Below are 20591 nucleotides of genomic sequence, written 5' to 3' on the forward strand. Positions count from 1 at the left end.
CCTGTGTGAAAAATCTGTTTTCCTAGAAATGTTTCAGATTTTCACTCTCAAATCACCCTTTTTTTATAGAATACAATGTGATGGTCTTAAGTCCACAACAATGCTTAAACCACATCAATCTGATTGGCTCCCCGGTGGGTGGGCCTCTGTCCACCCAGGCCCATCCATGTCTATGCCCCTGATGCAAACAACATATGATGACAATTGTGCATCACAATAGCCGACTAACCAACACTTCGGACTAAACCTTTTCAATACCTGGTTTGCATACCCATTGTTGCCTTAGTTAGCATTTACTGTTGAAATGTCTTTCCTACCCTACCGGCTACCGATGTCATTCTTCTGTGAGCTACTCCATGCCAAAACCAGTTGAGAACTGCACACTCTTGCTGCCCGCTGAAACTAGACTATGTGTGCGGCACGCATGTGCATATATTTCACGTGCTTTGCGATTGTGTAGGCTACTTTTTGCATGATTTCTCTATTAATTGATAAGTCGTATACCTCCACTAGACTACTTTGATATGCATCAGTAGGGATTAAGAAGTGAGTGTAAGCAATGCCCACTGAATTTTTTGAGGGGTATATGGCTTACCTGCGTATACCCTACACTACACAACTGGCCCTTTGTGTTTTACAAAAGGTGCACTCTCCTACATGAGTGCGCTGGTATTACGGTTGCTGTCCTTTCAGAATCCCCAACCTGTCACACACTGAAGACCTATAGGTTCACCACTGTGCAAACATGTGTATAATAGTTATAAAGGCTGTTAAGATATTCATGTTTCAAGATAGGAGTGTATATATTTGGCCTTGCTAAGCGGTTTTGTGGGCTGGCTGAATGGAAACGGATAATTATGACTTTTGTACTCCGCTGGTGTCGGGAAGAAATTATGAGTCCTCACTCTCCGAGACCGAGTCAAGACCAAATACAAATGTGGGCTAGTGATAAAAAAAATCTCCATTTAATCAATATTAAAATCAGGCTGTAACACAACAAAATGTGGAAAAAAAACTTTTTGGTGATATCCAATTGGTAGTTACAGTCTTGTCCTACGGACTCAGGAGAGGCAAAGGTCATGTTTACACCAAAACACGACCCTGCCAAACCACACAACCTGGAAGCCAGCCGCACCAATGTGTCAGAGGAAACACCATCCAGCTGAAGAGCACAATGGGACAAGGAAATCCCAGCAGGACAAACCCTCCCCTAACCATTGTGCACCGCCTCATGGGTGTCCCAGTCACAGCCAGCGATTGAACCCAGGTATGTTGTGATGCCTCAAGCACTGCGATGCAGTGCCACTCGGGAGGCCTCGGGTGTGAATACTTTCTGAAGGTACTTTTTGATTGGTTGATTATGCTACACAAAGATAAATAATTTAAATTAGTTAATAGTTTGATTTATTGCACCTGTTACTGAGATGGTTGTTCCGGTTTATATGATTTATGTAGTCTCTTTAATGAATTAATTTTCCCTACCCTGGCAGTCATTCTGAATGCAGGTTGCAGTTGACTAAACGTTACAATTGTTAGATATCCTTACTTTGTCTGGATTCCAATAGGAATTACACATCACTTTGCAAGCAAGCATAATGTGACTTGCAGGCCTGATGTGGCCAGTAAACCAGGAGTTTCAGACCACAGTGTTAGGGTATAACTAGGCTCTCAAAGAAATGCTTTATGATATACGTTATGTATTGTCAAAAATAGTTTAATTTGAAAGATAACAACATCTGATAAAAGTGTTATAGCACATTAGAACCATTCATGGAGGGTTCTAGGTATAGAACCCTTCTTTGAGGATTCTATGAAGAACCACTTACAGAGGGTTCTACCTAGCACCAAAAAGGCTTCCCCTATGGGGACAAGCTGAAGAACCCTATTGGGTTCTATTTGGCATCTATTTTTCTATGAGTGTACTTAATGGAATTACAATGTGACACTGTAGATAGGAGAGTCATGCCTGGTTGACACCTGGTCACAGTACCCTATTGGCCAATTTCCCTCAAGCCTGATGTTCTTGACAGAGATCTTTGATTTATAGTATGAGCTGTATGGGGAGAGGGGGTATAGTCGGAACATAAACATGTCAATGACATGTCACTACCTTTTCATTCCATAGGAACTAGGATCTGTCACTATACTGTACATCAACCAAATTGCTACCTTTGACCATTGACCTACACTGCTCAGTAATCCTTTCTGAAGAATTTGTAAGAATTACAGCATATTGATGATAAGGCCATGATACAGACCTAACAGGTATAGCCTATCCTATGGTTTCATTGAGCTCAGCAAGCAGCTTACATTGAATACAAATTAAGAGTGTGTCCATCAAATCTAGCTAGGTTTTAACCTCCATCTTAAAGCCAATGGATGGTAGCACAATGGGCATCGGGTAGCCTAGCAGTTAGAGTTTTGGGCCAGTAGCCAAAAGGTCACTAGTTCAAATCCCTGAGCTGACAAGGTGACAAATCTGTAGATAAGCAAGGCACTTAACCCTAATTGCTCCAGGATCACTGTTGATAATGGCTATCCCTGGCTGTTACCCCACTTTCTGAGGGTGTCTCAAAGAGAATTAATAATACATTTCTAAATCACACATGCTGTATGTATTCATATGCACTTCTACATGTGTGAAATAGCACAAATATAAGCACCCACCAAATGATTATAAGATATACACCAACTGACCCCTCAAGTTATTGAGTTGATTTGTCTTTACTTTAACAAACATTACTGTAAGAAGTGTGGAAATGTTAAATATATATTCATAATAGATAATAAATATTCAGGAGGGGCTTTCAAGTAAATCTATATACCTTCCTAAAAGGTATTAAAACCAGAATAGAGACTATAGTTTGGTTGCCATGGGGCTGGTGATATATTAGGCCAGGCTGGTATTGCATGTATTCCACATTATTAGCTCCAGAAGACTAACAATCAGTAGGCTGTACAACCATGTAAATAACTGGAATACGATTAATACCAGCAACTGCCTTACCGTGGCAGCAGAATTCCATCATCTACAAGTCTATATCATACAAAATGACCATGTCGATAATATGGGCAGTGCCTTGCACTTCAACCTTGTTTTACATCATTGTGGATAGAAAGAGGACTGACACGGCACTAGCTGAAGGAACTGCGTGTGCCTATACATTTGGACACGTCAGACGGCAAAAGAGGCTACTGCATGTTGCAACCTAAATTCCTTTCATATTTTACACTTAATGGGTTCTCTATCATAATCTGAATGAACTGTTCCCTTTCGTAGGCTACATTATGCATATGTGAGAGCCAATGATTATAGATTGTTAGGCTACTTATTAGATATTAGATAGATCATGAAGAGCATAGCCTACTGGCTTCTGAATTAGGCTTTATGAAAGTGATAGTCTACAAATGGCGTATAAATAAAAGTGAACGTTTTTAAAGGTACAATTAATACATTATATTGTCTCATATACTAGTGGGCTATATCCCACTACAGTGAATTACCATCTTAAATGCAAATTACATTGTATTATACAATATAAATCGAGAAGTTGACTTGGAATATTTATATATAGCTTACCTGATTTTCTGGTAACAGGTGGTGATGATATTGGATCCAGTCGGCCCCTTACATCAATCCCTGCTGAAATGTCTTTATTTATTCAGTCAAGGCTGCAGATTCTAAAAAATCTATGTGAAATCATAGCCTACCTATACTTGTGCCACCGTCGCCCACGATATCCACACACTGAGGCAGTGTGCGAAACCGTTAAGCATCCCACACTTAGTCTAGGCTACACGAGAAACGTGTAATTTTTCTCTCCATATTTCTCCAGCAGAAACGAGACAGGGCATCCTTTCCTTCGACAGTCGACGCCAGCAAGGCATGGGATAGATACAGTTTCACATTTTCCCTTACCGTGCGCCCTGGTGCCAAAATGACTGGCTAAAAATCATATGCGATTTGTTTAAACTCACGTCAATCGCCTCAGTTGTTAATTTTACTCACGGACCACTCACATTTCTCCCAATGAGGAAATTACTGTGAATGTACGTTCACCGTTGATTAATCAATTATGCACATAGCCTAAGATAAGTACAAGCAAAATGTCTCCGGTCCAAGGAGCGCTTTAAAAGGCAATTATCGGCGAGCACTGCGGTATGGTTTGGTTAGGGAATGCGTCCTGAAGAAAATTACCGCAAAAGCAGATACAAAGGAGCCAATTCAATGTGTATCTCACATCAGATCAGGAAACTCAGTTTCAACTCCTCAATACATTAACAGACAGCTGGGTTCAGTGCCGTAAGATCCTCTACCCTGCAGCCCTTATTGGGTGAGCAGCTGTGCAGGTTTTCCAGTTGCAGGTGTATTGCAATCAGAGCTATGTATAGCCATAAAGAGAGTAGGTCTACATATGTATATGATTGCAATAGTGTCTCTGTTTTTTTCTACACAACACACTGTCCCAAAGTCTAACACTTTACATGAAGTTGCTCGTATACCTGTGTAATAACTCTGTCATGACATTGTAATAACATTAAGTTGTTACATAGGACTTTAATAATTGCGTTCCCCTTTGTAAGTGCATTGAATTACCATCTTAACTACCAATTTTATACACAGTTGATTAAAGTGAGACCAATTTGAGCATCATAGACCTGAGAGATAAAATGGCCCTTATAAAAGAGTTAAATAAAGGTTAAATAACAAAATGTAATTTAAAAATTTTTTTGAATTTGAATGCTATTATCACTTGCACCACATAAGGTTTCTTAGTCATGAATTCATCTCACTGGCATTTTATTCTCTTTTCAAAAATTAGTTATTGTCGTTTCAGGTGATTTTCTAATGATTGTTGATCTTATTTATAGAACATTTCATCAAATTAACACTTTGCTGCCCTGGACATGACCTGATTAGATTGAAGACGATGCACACCCATCTGTTTTAGCATCAAATCCCTATACAGTACTACAGTGGCTTGCGAAAGTATTCACCCCCTTGGCATTTTTCCTATTCTGCTGCCTTACAACGTGGAATTAACGCCAAAGGGGGATGAATCGTTTTGCAAGGCACTGTACCTTGTGAGTAACCCCTATATATTAGGTATCCATGTTGATTTAGATGCGGAAAGCTGCAGTATTGACTTGTGTTTTCACAATAAAGGTGTGTTTTAAGTGCGGTATGGCTCATCCAAAATTTCAGTTAGTGCACACAGACTATCTTTGTGAAACATTGATGCCTTCTCACCATGGAAAACTTACGCACATTTACTTTGTGTTTTTTTGTTTATTTCGAAAAACCAATATAACAGAAAGTACAACACAACACTAACATTCAAACATGCAAAAATACAAATATTAACAAACATATGAGCTGCACATCCATTCCACAGTGTGTTGTCAGACAAATACACACATGGTCAGTCAAGACAGTTTATTAGGTCTCACCCATCAAAAATGGAGCCATCCAACTAATTATACACAGATAACCCCTCCTACCCTTATAATTTAGCCAGGAAAGAAAGACATTATTTATTGTCTCCAATTAGGTTTTGAAGATAAGATAACCAGTTCACAATTAACTTTAAGTTAGCAACGCAATAAGATTCAAAAAAATTGCTGAATTTGCCAATCTTATTTGATATGGGAACTATTCAAATTCATCCTTTGTTTCATTCATTTGGCCAAATAATGCCATTGCGAAGAGTTAACTGGACACAAGGGGGCGTAGAGTGATACATTTCCTTCTCCTTTGCAGGCTCCGCTCAGCAGGCTCAGCAGACAGAGGTAAATGTAATTATGCTGTTCAGACTGACCTTGAAAGCCAACTAGTTAGATTGACATTTGAAGGAAGAATACTTTATTGGATTATTGACAAGGAAATGTATGATTTACTACCTGCATTCACACTGACATCAGAGGAAGCTTCGTTGAGGACAATCCCATTCAATGACAATGTGAACATTAATGGAGTTGGTTTCCACTATCCCCTGTTTGTGCATAAATTACATGTCACTGGATTGGGGAAAGGGTATACATCAATAAATAATCAACCATGTGTGTATGCTGTGTAGCACATAGGAAGCAATATCATTTAATACCATGCAGATGTGTTTTTACAATGATATCCCTCATTAAATTAGTCCTCCATGCCATTGAACAGGCTATCGATTGTCATGCCTTCTGAGCTATGCAACACACAACGCTCATTACCAACAACCTGCACATTCCGACGATTGCACTGGTATGTATCCTTATATCACAGCTGTCTCCAGCTACAAGCCCAAACACCATCACCACCACCACCACCACTAGTCCACAAATCTCCCCACTCCACACACAAATACACCTGTCTACCAAGAGGGTGGGTCTTGACTCCGCCCATTACAAATGTACGTGGTTTTAATTGGTTTGAAGACGCCTGACATGTAAAGGAGTCTTGGGAGACTCCTCCCATGCACCTGATAGGGAGTATTTACAGCTCTTTACTGCTGCCTGCTGTACTGTTACAACAGCGCTCTCTGCACTACAATGACACTTCACTGGCGTATGCACTAAGGATTTCCGTCTCTGCAGTGATTTGTCGCGCCCTGAGGGGACCGTTATATTTACCAAAAAAAGTTTTATACCAAAGTTTCAGTCACATTTATTTTCCAAGATGCCACGTTCGTTTCTTGTCAAGAAACATATTAACTCCTCTAAGAAGCCAAATTATAGCGAGCTGGAAAGCCCTACAGGTAAAGCAAATACGTTTTCTAAATCCATCGCTCAACAGATGCGTGGATTACACTGACATGCAACTAAATTGTTACAAGTTTACAAATTGACAGCGGCCAGGCTATTTTCCGAATACATAGTTGAAATGTATCCGGATTCATACTTTCATTGCATCTCCATGTCAAAGTTATTGCTACTTTGTAACTTTCTAATCTGTGCTCTTCAATGAGGGGATGTTATTCAGCTCTTTTTAAAATAAATAATACATGGACATATATAGGCCTATTATTACTATACAGTGAAGTTATTTTTAATCACCTAAATGTATGATTTTGTTTCTATTTTCAGTATTTATTTCACCGTATCTTTACAAAGGCCTCCCATTGCCTGTCATTCCTCAACCGGAGATCCTTAGCTCGGTCGCATACAACCCTATTACAGTATGGACTACAAGCAGTTTTCCGTTATCTCCGCTTCCAAGTGACCTCTCTCCCATTTCTGGATACCCCTCGTCGCTCTCTGACACCTCATCCAAAGACCACAGCGGCTCCGAGAGCCCCAGGAGCGATGAAGACGACCGGATGCTTACCAAACTTACAGATCCTCATGGAGTGGAGGCAGAGAAATTCCAATGTAGTTTGTGTAACAAATCCTATTCCACGTATTCTGGACTGCTTAAGCATAAGCAACTGCACTGCGACGCTCAGACGAGGAAATCTTTCAGTTGTAAATATTGCGAAAAGGAGTACGTCAGTCTTGGAGCGTTAAAAATGCACATTAGAACTCACACTTTGCCTTGTGTCTGTAAAATATGTGGCAAAGCTTTCTCAAGACCGTGGTTGCTTCAGGGACACATCAGAACGCACACTGGTGAGTAGCTATAAAGGTTTGGAGTGCCGTTACTGTACAGTAGTCTACTTGGAAATATTGAAGATAGCCCACCATGCAGCTATTTCGTTTTAGGATAACTATGTGCAACAGTTTATGGAATATATCATTTATGATAACTGGTTTGAACTGTTTTTATTAAATGTATGTATCATATACATATTGCAAAGTGCATTGCAATGCCTGTGTAAAACAGTTATATGTTATGTGGTAACTTATGTTAAAGGTGTGGTTTTCAGACTATGAAGTTCCATGATGTACAACATTTTATGTTCTGGTTTAAACTTTTCACAAAAGTAAAAGATTTGGACTTTTATGTCAAGCCATATCTCATGCTTGACATAATGTCAGGGAAGAACGATTTTGGCTCTAGTGTTTCCTAACCTTTACAGTGCAACATAAGAGTAACTATCAGTCCATGCGCTAGTTAAGTTATTACAGTTGATTATGGAGCAAATAGCCCTACATTATTAGGCCTATGTCAGTTTGTATCTTTTATCCGCCTGTGAATACTGACACATTTCTTTCCCTTTCCCCTCTTACAGGAGAAAAGCCCTTCTCCTGCCCCCATTGCAGTAGGGCTTTTGCGGACAGGTCCAACCTCAGGGCTCACCTACAAACCCATTCGGATGTGAAAAAATACCAATGCAAGAACTGTTCCAAAACCTTCTCCAGAATGTCTCTTCTGCACAAGCATGAGGAATCTGGTTGTTGTGTAGTACATTGAGACTGCTGGGCTGGGAGACAGTGCCACCACCAGAGACCTCTGGTACTTTCCAGTCCTCAAGAACTGTTCAGGGGATATTGCATAATGAGGCTTTGTAACCAAATATGCAAGACACTCTTTTACTGACTGACCAACAATCCATTTCATTTCAGTGTAAAAACAAATGCTCTGTCTGTCATGTGCTTTTCATTTTAAGCAGTATCTTTCTGCCATTGCAACCAGTGTTGAACTTTATGTTTGTTATACCATGTACCTTACAGTCATTGCTTTTCATGTACTTTTGAGAAGTGGAGAGATTTTAAATAATGTGCCTTCTCAAACATTTTGATGTTCTGACCAATCTCTCTCAGAGGATATATTTCCGGTTATGTCATAATATTTTTATTTTTTCTAAGAAACCACATAGGTATTCCACATGGTGTATGGTAACAAACGATAGAGACGGACTGTGCACAGTCAATGGAATATTTAAAGCCATCATAACTTAAGGAACAAGTGGAAAGACAATTTTTATGGTGACAGTATTACAACTCAATCACACAGTAACTGTTTTGCCAGCAGATAACAATACTTTTACCAAGTGCCTCACTTTGACTTGGCAATTAACTATTTTTCTAAAACAATTGTTTTCATTTATATTTTTATATATTTGAATGTAAGTGTGACTGAGATGATTGTATTTTTGACAGTGTGAATTGTGATACTGAATAAATGATTTTAATATTTTTGAGATGCTTTTAAAATAAAGATTCATAAAATGTTTGTAAAATGCTTGACTTCATTTTTCTGTGCAAGGACTGTGAATATCAGGGTATGGCATGATGACGTACGCTCGCTGGGTGCTCTAGAAAAGGTGTCATGAAACATCTTCTTAATTCAACTTTATGAGATTAGTAATCCAATAAATATACTAAAATCCATCACATCATGTATCATGTGCAGACTTTACATGTATCATTATACAAGCTGCAATGTTTTTACTACTTTCTCTTGAAACTACTTGCCTGACATTACTATGATAACAACCTGTCTGTGGAGTTGTAGTCTGTCAACTTCATATAGTAACTTTCAAATTGCTTCAAAGTTAAACATACAACACAGCAGAAGTCAGGTTCCTGCTCCAGTCCGCTTTCTTGCTTTCATTCCATGGTAGAGGTGTAGAAAGAATGAAGGATGACTCAACCCAGACTCAAGGCTGAACCTGCTCCTTGTGAACCTGTCCAGACATCAAACAAACTTGAAATTTAACACATGCTGGCTATATTGATCAGCACTCACTTGTTACACCCTTTGAGGGAGCACAGCCCTTTATTTGCCTGCCTGCAGCCAATCTTACTTTTGAAATGGAAGAGCTTATTTCTTGTGGACAGCTATCTATTGTAATCCTAATCGACCAATCCCTCAGAGGTCTGTCTGTCTTTCTCTCTAGCCCTGTTTATACCTGGTTCTAACATGCGTCCTTCATCCATATCTTGTCCACAATTCTGATTGTGCCCACATTTTTAGACAGGTGTAGATGATTAAAATACACATTGTGAACCGATTTTGATCAGATCTTAGAAGTGCAAGAGCAGGACAAGATCAGGATGAAGGATGCATGTTAATGGCAGGTATAAACAGGGCTTCTGTACGTGTGGTGAATGCTTCCAGGCAGTAAACTGATTAAATCTGTCTTCCTTCTAATGCATAAATTGAGGTCTGATACTGAATGGTTAATTCAGCAATCACTGCAGAGGCACTGGAATAAGTTATAGTTCTACCCTCTAATATGTTTCCACCCAATCCCCGGATTTGCATTGCTTTGACAACCTGCAAGGATTCTGGGATGTGTGCCATCAAGAATTAAAACTGACTTCCTCAGGCTACATCTTGTTGTCTTTTATAGTATGTTGTACAATAGGCTTAAATGTTGTTTTTTAAATCACTCCAAAAAGTGCAATGCCTAAAAGGATACAGTAGAAGGCAAACTATTTCTAAAAAACAGACAGACGCCAGTGTGGTATAATCTAGACTAGAGAGAATATTCCGTAATGCCCAAAAGCTGCTGACCTGAGTGATCTGACTTGACAAACAGACACTTGTGTTCCTTCCTGGCTCATTCTGAAGGGCTCCTGAGCTGATCTTCCCTGTAGGTAGATTCTTGATCCGTACATATGAGTCATCGTCAAGCTATTCCAGGTGCTCTCTCCTGGACTTCTGATTGGACCAGGTGGCTCCAGGCTTTTTCTGTCAGACCTCACCATGAGAGAGGCAGGTGCAGGCACATACATAAACCACATATGACTCTCTTATAGCTATGTGAACCATATAGTCATGATTTCATGTTAAAATATCACTAATGTACTGTATATGAAAGGTTTGGAGGAAGGTGTGTCCCCAAGGAATTTTCATGAATCAGCTGCTTTTGGTTATACTCGAAATGCACCCATAAGATAAGAACATTGTTCGTTTCTTTCAGAGATTCATGAGGTTTCTTTCTACTTAACGCAATGCCAATGTTGAATTTCCATAACTTGCCATCTCCTTCTCTTGTGAAATAGTGCCTTCCATTTATTTTTATTACAATGATTATTAAAAGCCTGGCTGATTTATCCGATTTGAAAAGAACATGCAATGATTTTCATCCTGGCATGAATATTTTATTTAGCAGTGATGGTGGTAGTAAGAGGAGGAGAAGAAGAGGTGTCTCCTTTGTTTGGCTTCATATGGCTACTGTATTATGGGAACTTGTGAAATCAAATATTTGTGTGAGGTGGCAACTGTTAATCGTTATCCCGTTGTGTATAATTACCAAACCTGAAGATGTAAAAAGCAGGAGTGCTTTATGTATCTTTTCTAACAGACAATAGTGAAGAAAATTGACTATTCATGCTCTCTGAATGATAAGTTTGAATCCATTTGATATTAGGTGTTTTCTAAATAACTTCTGAACTAACATTCAAGTAATTAAAATATTGTTAGTTTGGACATCCATCTACGGTATATTATTTGTTTGTTCTGGTAGGTAGGTTATACAATAAAAAATTAATGTCATTTTCTTAAACATAACACTTATTGTACACAAAAAACACAAAATATCTGACACCACACAAGAACTAGAAACTGTATTCACTGTCTTTAGTATTGCCACGGACATACACATAATGTAGAGCACTGACTGCTGGGGATAGTCAAATACATGTAGATGTGAGGGGGCACATTCTTTGAAACCTGCTGACTTAACAGTGAATGGGGAGTATGGTTCCTCTATGACTGTCAAGTGGAACAAATAAAGTTAAGGGTGTCCTCTGAGGCCTGATTGTCCCGCCAGCCACAGCGTGATCTACCAGCTCCTCTCCAAACCCTGGCTCAGGAGAATGGCCTGATTGTGTTTCCTCGGATCCCTATGACCGCCTGCAGGGATGCCTCCCTGGCCTGTTTATAGACCTCACACATCTTGTTAAAGATGATTCTCTACCCCCCCCCCCCCCCCCCCCCCTCTGTCATTTCAAATTCCACTATCTTCTCCAAATGACTGGATGGATGACTTGTTGTGCTACATTTGAGTTCTTTCTGCTTAAAGTGGTCCACATGTCTTGGTTCCTTAGACTGTTCGACCACCAGAAATGTAGTAGGCTAGGTGGTCATGAGTTTGATTCAATGTGGACATACACATCAAGTTAGCGCTGTGAAATAGGTGAAAACTTTTGAAACATTCTGTATTTTGGCTGTATTAGCCATGTATTTTTTTGGTGTATAAACACTTAAGAAACAAAAGGACAAACAAATTTGACCTGCATGTGCACATCCCTGATTGTGAAAGGAGAGTGATGCACCTTACAACCAGGTCAAGGAATAATTTGGGTCAACATGTCATTAGAGAAGCGCTAAGGGAACACTTGGAAGCGATGAAAAGCAAGGCTGTTCAAATCAATGGTCGTCTACTCTGGTATTTCCAAGTTGCAGTTGAGTCGAACAGAGGTCAGCTGTCAAAAGATCTTGTGATCATACTTAGCTAGTTGATTGTATTTCCTCGTAACATCTCATGACTACAGCAAGATAAGACAACATTTCAGTAAACAACATGTTCCTTTGTGACCTTGGAGTATTTGACAGAGCTGAAACATGCCCTAAGTTAACCAACACTTATTCTTCAATGTTATAGCTATAGATTATATGGGTAGTGGTGTTTCGATGAGGATCTTGTGCGATGGATTCTCATATCTATTTTAGGTTCTAAATGTTAAATGGGTCGAATGACAAATTACAACTACTAAGGCTTAATGAAGCCTTCATAAACCCCTTTATGAGACCTGTATAGATTATTCAGAAATAATTCATAAGCAAATGTTGGGCTGTATAAAGGGTAATAAAAGGGTCAGTGTGATGACGATAAGGTATCTGACAATACTGTTAAAATGTTTGGTTGTGACAAAAGTTCTTATCTCTTCCGTCTTGTAAACTGCAGTGTTTCTGTGCCCAGTCTGATATTTTACAGTGAGACAGACTTGCAAAACATCCGTAACCCCCCCCCCCCCCAGCCTTGCCAAATTGGTCTGATCATCATGTGATCATGTGACTGTGACAACCTGAATCACATGCCGCTCAATCAATTAGAATTAATATCATCAGAATGACACGGGATTCTCTCAATTGCATACGCCTCGCGTTTCCTCTCTCCTCTCAGAGAAGGAGGCGAGGAGAGAGGATGCGAGGAGTATGCAATTGATATTCCCCCAGTATCTTCTCCTGTAGGATATACCATCCCCTCTCAATGGTAAATCCTGAATTGCACAAAATACCCAAGAGCAGCTGATTCATTAGTATTCATTGTGTTTAGTTGATAAAGTTAACTTTTAGATCAAAGGGCACACAATCATTTTTATTCTGGGATCTTCCAAGGTGAACTTCCTCCAACTCCAATCAATGTTTTTGGTAGGCCATTCCACAGTATGCCTATACACTATTTAAATACTGACCAACAGAGCCATTAGACAGGCTAGAGTAAATGTTGCTTCACAATGATGTATTCTCCACAGGTAGGTGATACAGTATGCCTGCTAAATGTATGTATGTATGCTAGTTCAGTACCCACAGGGGACGACACCACCAGCTGTTGTGACTTTTACCACTATAATTGCATCAGCTCATTTCCAAATGTAAAATGAAAACTAATTGTGAGAAATAGACAATCTTACTCTCAATACATCTGCTATGTTGTTTATAGAGTAGTTATGTTGTTTATAGAGTAGTTCGGCTGTTTCCCAGGAAAATATGTCAGGTCATTTTGTGAAACAAATTATTCTTGAGGTGTTTACATCCGTCTGCTGCTGCGGTGAAGCAATAGACATGATTTCTGAGCACGTCTCTGGGTCCATCATCATTATTTTCAAGCGGTGATTATGTGGGTAACTGCTTGAACACAAACCTGACCGTACATTTTCAGGGGCACAGGGGTGGGGCTGGGGCACTGTGGAGTATGTGAGAGCTTCCCTAGGGAGGGAGGGGAGGGAGGACAAGCCAGTGACCTAATTATGATGAATCAGGGCTAGGGAGAACTGCCTGAATGCCTGACTGCCTTGCTGCCTGGCCACTAACCACTTGATAAGTGGTGCTCCACTCCATTCCACAGCAACAGCATGCACAGCTACACTACAGCAAAACATTGGGCAGCTGGGAATGTGTTTAGATTTAGATTCACAATGAGCTAATGTTACCTAGAGATACCTAGAGATATTCATTTTAAAAAGGTGTATGAATGTCATAGCCTATCAGACGTAGGCTAAACAGTTACTAAAGCTTTCCAAACACAACATAGCATATGGGCGGTAGGCAATTTATCATTGTTTAAGTATAAATGTGGATATGGATGAAATGTAAATGCAGAGTGACTCTTGCTATTCTATAGAAATAGCAGGATCAAAACCCTGTGGAGGTCCCCTGGGGATAGGTCCCAGTCCCCGGCTCCCCGGCCAAGTCCCAGGTACCAACATCAAAGAACAGCTGTTCAGAGACACACATGTTACAGCATAACCTCTCTTGACTTAATGGGTAAATAGTGAAACAGAATAGTGTGGGAGCTCGAGAATTGCCAGCCCTGGAGACCAGCATGAAATCATTGGACCTCAGAATTGTATCAGGTGCCAAGAGCTTTGGATTGTGATTCTTACATAGCATATTTTTTAGATAAAAAAAATCATGCATGTTCCTGGATGTTTTTAACATTGGTTGTTTCACATTGACCATTTATGAAGTTATCTTGGCTGTCCATTTTGTTAGCTGGACATGTGAGTTTCCTAGAAGAGATTATGTCTGGTCATGGACTGTAAATGTCCAGTCAAACGGTCTACATTCACCTGTCCCAGGGCCGTGCACAGACCTTTATGCTCTTACAAAAAAAAGGGTGCTCCTTGAGCAATTATTACATGAAGAGGGGAAAGCAGAACAATCTGACAACAAAAGTATTTTTGAAAACTATTTTGAACTGGAATAAATGCTGTACTTGGCCACCCGGCCAAACTAAGCAATCGGGGGAGAAGGGCCTTGGTCAGGGAGGTGACCAAGAACCCATTGGTCACTCTGACAGAGCTTCAGAGTTCCTCTGTGGAGAGGGGAGAGCCTTCCAGAAGGACACCCATCTTTGCAGCACACCACCAATCAGGCCTTTATGGTAGAGTGGCCAGACGGAAGCCACTCCTTAGTAAAAGGCACATGACAGCCTGCTTGGAGTTCTTCACATTGTCTCTGGTAAACACACTATATATCAAATCAAATCAAACCACCCCCAGACACATCTAGCTAAATGTATGGGTCTTTATTCAATCGATCAATCATACTTATTTATATATCCCTTTTTAAATCAGCCGATGTCACAAAGTGCTAAACAGAAACCCAGCCTAAAACCCTAAACAGCAAGCAATGCAGATGTAGAAGCATGGTAGCTAGGAAAAACTCCCTAGAAAGGTAGGAAGAAACCTAGAGAGGAGCCAGGCTCTGAGGGGTGGCCAGTCCTCTTCTGGCTGTACCAGGTAAAGATTATAAAAGCAGTTTCTTGCAAAAGTTCTCATCCCCCTTGGCGTTTTTCCTATTTTGTTGCATTACAACCTGTAATTTAAATGGATTTTTATTTGGATTTCATGTAATCGACGTACACAAAATAGTCCATATTGGTGAAGTGGAATGAAAAAAATTACTTGTTTAAAAAATAAATAAATGGAAAAGTGGTATGTGCATATACACTGCTCAAAAAAATAAAGGGAACACTTAAACAACACAATGTAACTCCAAGTCAATCACACTTCTGTGAAATCAAACTGTCCACTTAGGAAGCAACACTGATTGACAATAAATTTCACATGCTGTTGTGCAAATGGAATAGACAAAAGGTGGAAATTATAGGCAATTAGAAAGACACCCCCAATAAAGGACTGGTTCTGCAGGTGGTGACCACAGACCACTTCTCAGTTCCTATGCTTCCTGGCTGATGTTTTGGTCACTTTTGAATGCTGGCGGTGCTTTCACTCTAGTGGTAGCATGAGACGGAGTCTACAACCCACACAAGTGGCTCAGGTAGTGCAGCTCATCCAGGATGGCACATCAATGCGAGCTGTGGCAAGAAGGTTTGCTGTGTCTGTCAGCGTAGTGTCCAGAGCATGGAGGCGCTACCAGGAGACAGGCCAGTACATCAGGAGACGTGGAGGAGGCCGTAGGAGGGCAACAACCCAGCAGCAGGACCGCTACCTCCGCCTTTGTGCAAGGAGGAGCAGGTGGAGCACTGCCAGAGCCCTGCAAAATGACCTCCAGCAGGCCACACATGTGCATGTGTCTGCTCAAACGGTCAGAAACAGACTCCATGAGGGTGGTATGAGGGCCCGACGTCCACAGGTGGGGGTTGTGCTTACAGCCCAACACCGTGCAGGACGTTTGGCATTTGCCAGAGAACACCAAGATTGGCAAATTCACCACTGGCACCCTGTGCTCTTCACAGATGAAAGCAGGTTCACACTGAGCACATGAGCACCTGTGACAGACGTGACAGAGTCTGGAGACGCCGTGGAGAACGTTCTGCTGCCTGCAACATCCTCCAGCATGACCGGTTTGGCGGTGGGTCAGTCATGGTGTGGGGTGGCATTTCTTTGTGGGGCCGCACAGCCCTCCATGTGCTCGCCAGAGGTAGCCTGACTGCTATTAGGTACCAAGATGAGATCCTCAGACCCCTTGTGAGACCATATGCTGACACATGCACATTTGTGGCCTGCTGGAGGTCATTTTGCAGGACTCTGGCAGTGCTCCTCCTTGCACAAAGGCGGAGGTAGCGGTCCTGCTGCTGGGTTGTTGCCCTCCTACGGCCTCCTCCACGTCTCCTGATGTACTGGCCTGTCTCCTGGTAGCGCCTCCATGCTCTGGACACTACGCTGACAGACACAGCAAACCTTCTTGCCACAGCTCGCATTGATGTGCCATCCTGGATGAGCTGCACTACCTGAGCCACTTGTGTGGGTTGTAGACTCTGTCTCATGCTACCACTAGAGTGAAAGCACCGCCAGCATTCAAAAGTGACCAAAACATCAGCCAGGAAGCATAGGAACTGAGAAGTGGTCTGTGGTCACCACCTGCAGAACCAGTCCTTTATTGGGGGTGTCTTGCTAATTGCCTATAATTTCCACCTTTTGTCTATTCCATTTGCACAACAGCATGTGAAATTTATTGTCAATCAGTGTTGCTTCCTAAGTGGACAGTTTGATTTCACAGAAGTGTGATTGACTTGGAGTTACATTGTGTTGTTTAAGTGTTCCCTTTATTTTTTTGAGCAGTGTATATTCACCCCCTTTGCTATGAAGCCCCTAAATAAGATCTGGTGCAACCAATTACCTTCAGAAGTCACATTATTAGTTAAATAAAGTCCACCTGTGTGCAATCTAAGTGTCACATGATCTGTCACATGATCTCAGTATATATACACATGTTCTGAAAGGCCCCAGAGTCTGCAACACTACTAAGCAAGGGACACCACCAAGCAAGCGGCACCATGAAGACCAAGGAGCTCTCCAAACAGGTCAGGGAAAAAGTTGTGGAGAAGTACAGATCAGGGTTGGGTTATAAAAAATATCAGAAACTTTGGACATCCCACGGAGCACCATTACATCCATTATTAAAAAATGGAAAGAATATGGCACCACAGCAAACCTGCTAAGAGAGGGCCGCCGACCAAAACTTAATGCAAGGAGGGCATTAATCAGAGAGGCAACAAGGAGACCAAAGATAACCCTGAAGGAGCTGCAAAGCTCCACAGTAGAGATTGGAGTATCTGTCCATAGGACCACCTTAAGCCGTACACTCCACAGAGCTGGGCATTGCGGAAGAGTGGCCAGAAAAAGCCATTGCTTAAGAAAGAAATAAGAAAACACGTTTGGTGTTCGCCATAAGGCATGTGGGAGACTCCCCAAGCATATGGAAGAAGGTACTCTGGTCAGATGAGACTAAAATTGAGCTTTTTGACAATCAAGGAAAACGCTATGTCTGGCGCAAACCCAACATCTCTCATCACCCCGAGACAACATCCCCCCAGTGAAGCATGGTGGTGGCAGCATCATGCTGTGGGGATGTTTTTCATTGGCAGGGACTGGGAAACGGGTCAGAATTGAAGGAATGATGGGGCTAAATACAGGGAAATTCTTGAGGGAAACGTGTTTCAGTCTTCCAGAGATTTGAGACTGGGACGGAGGTTCACCTTCCAGCAGGACAATGACCCTAAGCATACTGCTAAAGCAACACTCAAGTGGTTCAAGGGGAAACATTTAAATGTCTTGGAATGGCCTTTTCAAAGCCCAGACCGCAATCCAATTGAGAATCTGTGGTATGACTTAAAGATTGCTGTACACCAGCGGAACCCATCCAACTTGAAGGAGCTTGAGCAGTTTTGCCTTGAAGAATGGACAAAAATCCCAGTGGCTAGATGTGCCAAGCTTATAGAGACATAACCGAAGAGACTTGCAGCTGTAATTGCTGCAAAAGATGGCTCTACAAAGTGTTGACTTTGCGGGGGTGAATAGTTATGCACGCTCAAGTTTTCTGTTTTTCTGTCTTTTGTCTTATTTGTTTCACAATAAAAAACATTTTGCATCTTCAAAGTGGTAGGCATGTTGTGTAAATCAAATGATACAAACCTCCAAGAAATCAATTTTAATTCCAGGTTGTAAGGCAAAATAATTGGAAAAATGCCAAGGGGGTGAATACTTTCGCAAGCCACCATACATGTCCAAGATGTTCCCCAGCCTCCCGGGTGGCGCAGTGGTCTAGGGCACTGCATCGCAGTGCTAGCTGCGCCACCAGAGTCTCTGGGTTCGCGCCCAGGCTGGGCTGGGTTCACGCCCAGGCTCTGTCGCAGCCGGCCGCAACCGGGAGGTCCGTGGGGCGACGCACAATTGGCATAGCGTCGTCCGGGTTAGGGAGGGTTTGGCCGGTAGGGATATCCTTGTCTCAGTATGTAAAATGTAATGAAATGTAAAAAAATGTAATAAAATGTATGCACTCTACTGTAAGTCGCTCTGGATAAGAGCGTCTGCTAAATGACTAAAATGTCAAATGTAATGTTCAAACGTTCATAGATGACCAGCAGGGTCAAATAATAATAATCACAGTGGTTGTAGAGGTTGCAACAGGTCAGCACCTCAGGGATAAATGTCAGTTGGCTTTTCATAGCAGAGCATTCAGAGTTCGAGACAGCAGGTGCGGTAGAGAGAGAGTCAAAAACAGCAGGTCCGGGACAAGGTAGCACGTCCGGTGAACAGGTCAGGGTTCCACTGCTGCAGGCAAAACAGTTGAAACTGGAGCAGCAGCACGACCAGGTGGACTGGGGACAGCAAGGAGTCATCAGACCAGGCAGCCCTGAGGCATGATCCTTGGGCTCAGGTCCTCCAGGAGGGGATGGAGAGGAAGAGCGAGAGAATAAGAGGGAGAATACTTAAATTCACACAGGACACCGGATAAGACAGGAGAATTACACCAGATATAACAGCCTGGCCCTAGCCCCCAACACGTAAACTACTACAGCATAGATACTGGAGGCTGATACAGGAGGGGTCGGGAGACACTGTGGCCCTGTCCGACTATACCCCCGAAAAGGGCCAACAAGGCAGGATATAACCCCACCCACTTTGCCAAAGCACAGCCCCCACACCACTAGTGGGATATCTGCAAACTACCAAATTACTACCCCGAGACAAGGCTGAGTATGGCCCACAAAGATTTCCCCCACGGCACGAACCCAAGGGGGCGCCAACCCGGACAGGAAGATCACGTCAGTGACTCAACCCACTCAAGGGGCGCACCCCTCCTAAGGACGGCAGGAAGAGCACTAGTAAGCCAGTGACTCAGCCCCCGTAATAGGGTCAGAGGCAGAGAATCGCAGTGGAGAGTGGAGAACCGGCCAGGCAGAGACAGCAAGGGTGGTTCGTCGCTCCAGTGCTTTTCCGTTCACCTTCACACCCCTGGGCCAGACTACACTCAATCATAGGACCTACTAAAGAGATGTCTTCAATAAAGACTTAAAGGTCGAGACAGTGGACATGTATCGGCAGACCTTACCATAAAAATGGAGCTCTATAGGGGAAAGCCCTGCCTCCAGCTGTTTGCTTAGAAATTCTAGGGCCAATAAGGAGGCCTGCATCTTGTGACCGTAGCGTACGTGCAGGTATGCCAAATCGGAGTGATAGGAAGGAGCAAGCCCATGTAATGCTTTGTAAGTTAGCAGTAAAACATTGAAATCCGCCCTAGCCTTAACAGAAAGCCAGTGTAGAGAGGCTAGCACTGGAGCAATAGGATCACAGATTCTAGCAGCCGTGTTTAGCACTAACTAACGTTTATTTAGTGCTTTATCCGGGTAGCCAGAAAGTAGAACATTGCAGTAGTCTAATCTAGAAGTGACAAAAGCATGGATTAGCTTTCTGCATCATTTTTGGTCAAAAAGTTTCTGATTTTTGCAATGTTAAGAAGAAAGCTGTCCTTGAAATATTCTTGATATGTTCGTCAAAAGAGAGATCATGGTCCAGAGTAACGCCGAGGTCCTTGACAGTTTTATTTGAGACGACTGTACAACCATCAAGATTAATTGTCAGATCCAACAGAAGATCTCATTATTTGTTGAGACTTAGAACAAGTGTCTCTGTTTTGTCCGAGTTTAAAAGTAAAACATTTGCTGCCATCCACTTCCTTATGTCTGAAACACAGGCTTCCAGGGAGGGCAATTTTAGGGCTTCACCATGTTTCATTGAAATGT

The 20591-nt window shown here is 41.9% G+C and overlaps 1 protein-coding gene across 1 annotated transcript; it reads left to right on the forward strand.

Moving 5' to 3' along the window:
* The first annotated feature begins 6515 nt into the window (after positions 1–6515).
* Positions 6516–9104, forward strand: LOC120020050 (zinc finger protein SNAI2). The gene is made up of 3 exons (XM_038963482.1): positions 6516–6740; positions 7069–7590; positions 8154–9104. Exons 1-3 carry the CDS (start codon positions 6662–6664, stop codon positions 8333–8335), a joined length of 783 nt encoding a protein of 260 aa, XP_038819410.1. The 5' UTR covers positions 6516–6661; the 3' UTR covers positions 8336–9104.
* The last annotated feature ends 11487 nt before the right edge of the window (positions 9105–20591 follow it).

This window comes from Salvelinus namaycush, chromosome 25 (genome assembly GCF_016432855.1).
Source record: "Salvelinus namaycush isolate Seneca chromosome 25, SaNama_1.0, whole genome shotgun sequence".
NCBI classification, from domain to species: domain Eukaryota; kingdom Metazoa; phylum Chordata; class Actinopteri; order Salmoniformes; family Salmonidae; genus Salvelinus; species Salvelinus namaycush.

What these genes read in the sequence shown, in the direction of transcription:
- LOC120020050 (XM_038963482.1), top strand. Translation starts at nt 6,662, where the DNA reads ATGCCACGTTCGTTTCTTGTCAAGAAACATATTAACTCCTCTAAGAAG. An exon ending in CGAGCTGGAAAGCCCTACAG is followed by an intron (nt 6,741 to 7,068) that starts GTAAAGCAAATA and finishes TTCTATTTTCAG; the next exon opens with TATTTATTTCACCGTATCTT. An exon ending in ACACATCAGAACGCACACTG is followed by an intron (nt 7,591 to 8,153) that starts GTGAGTAGCTAT and finishes CCCCTCTTACAG; the next exon opens with GAGAAAAGCCCTTCTCCTGC.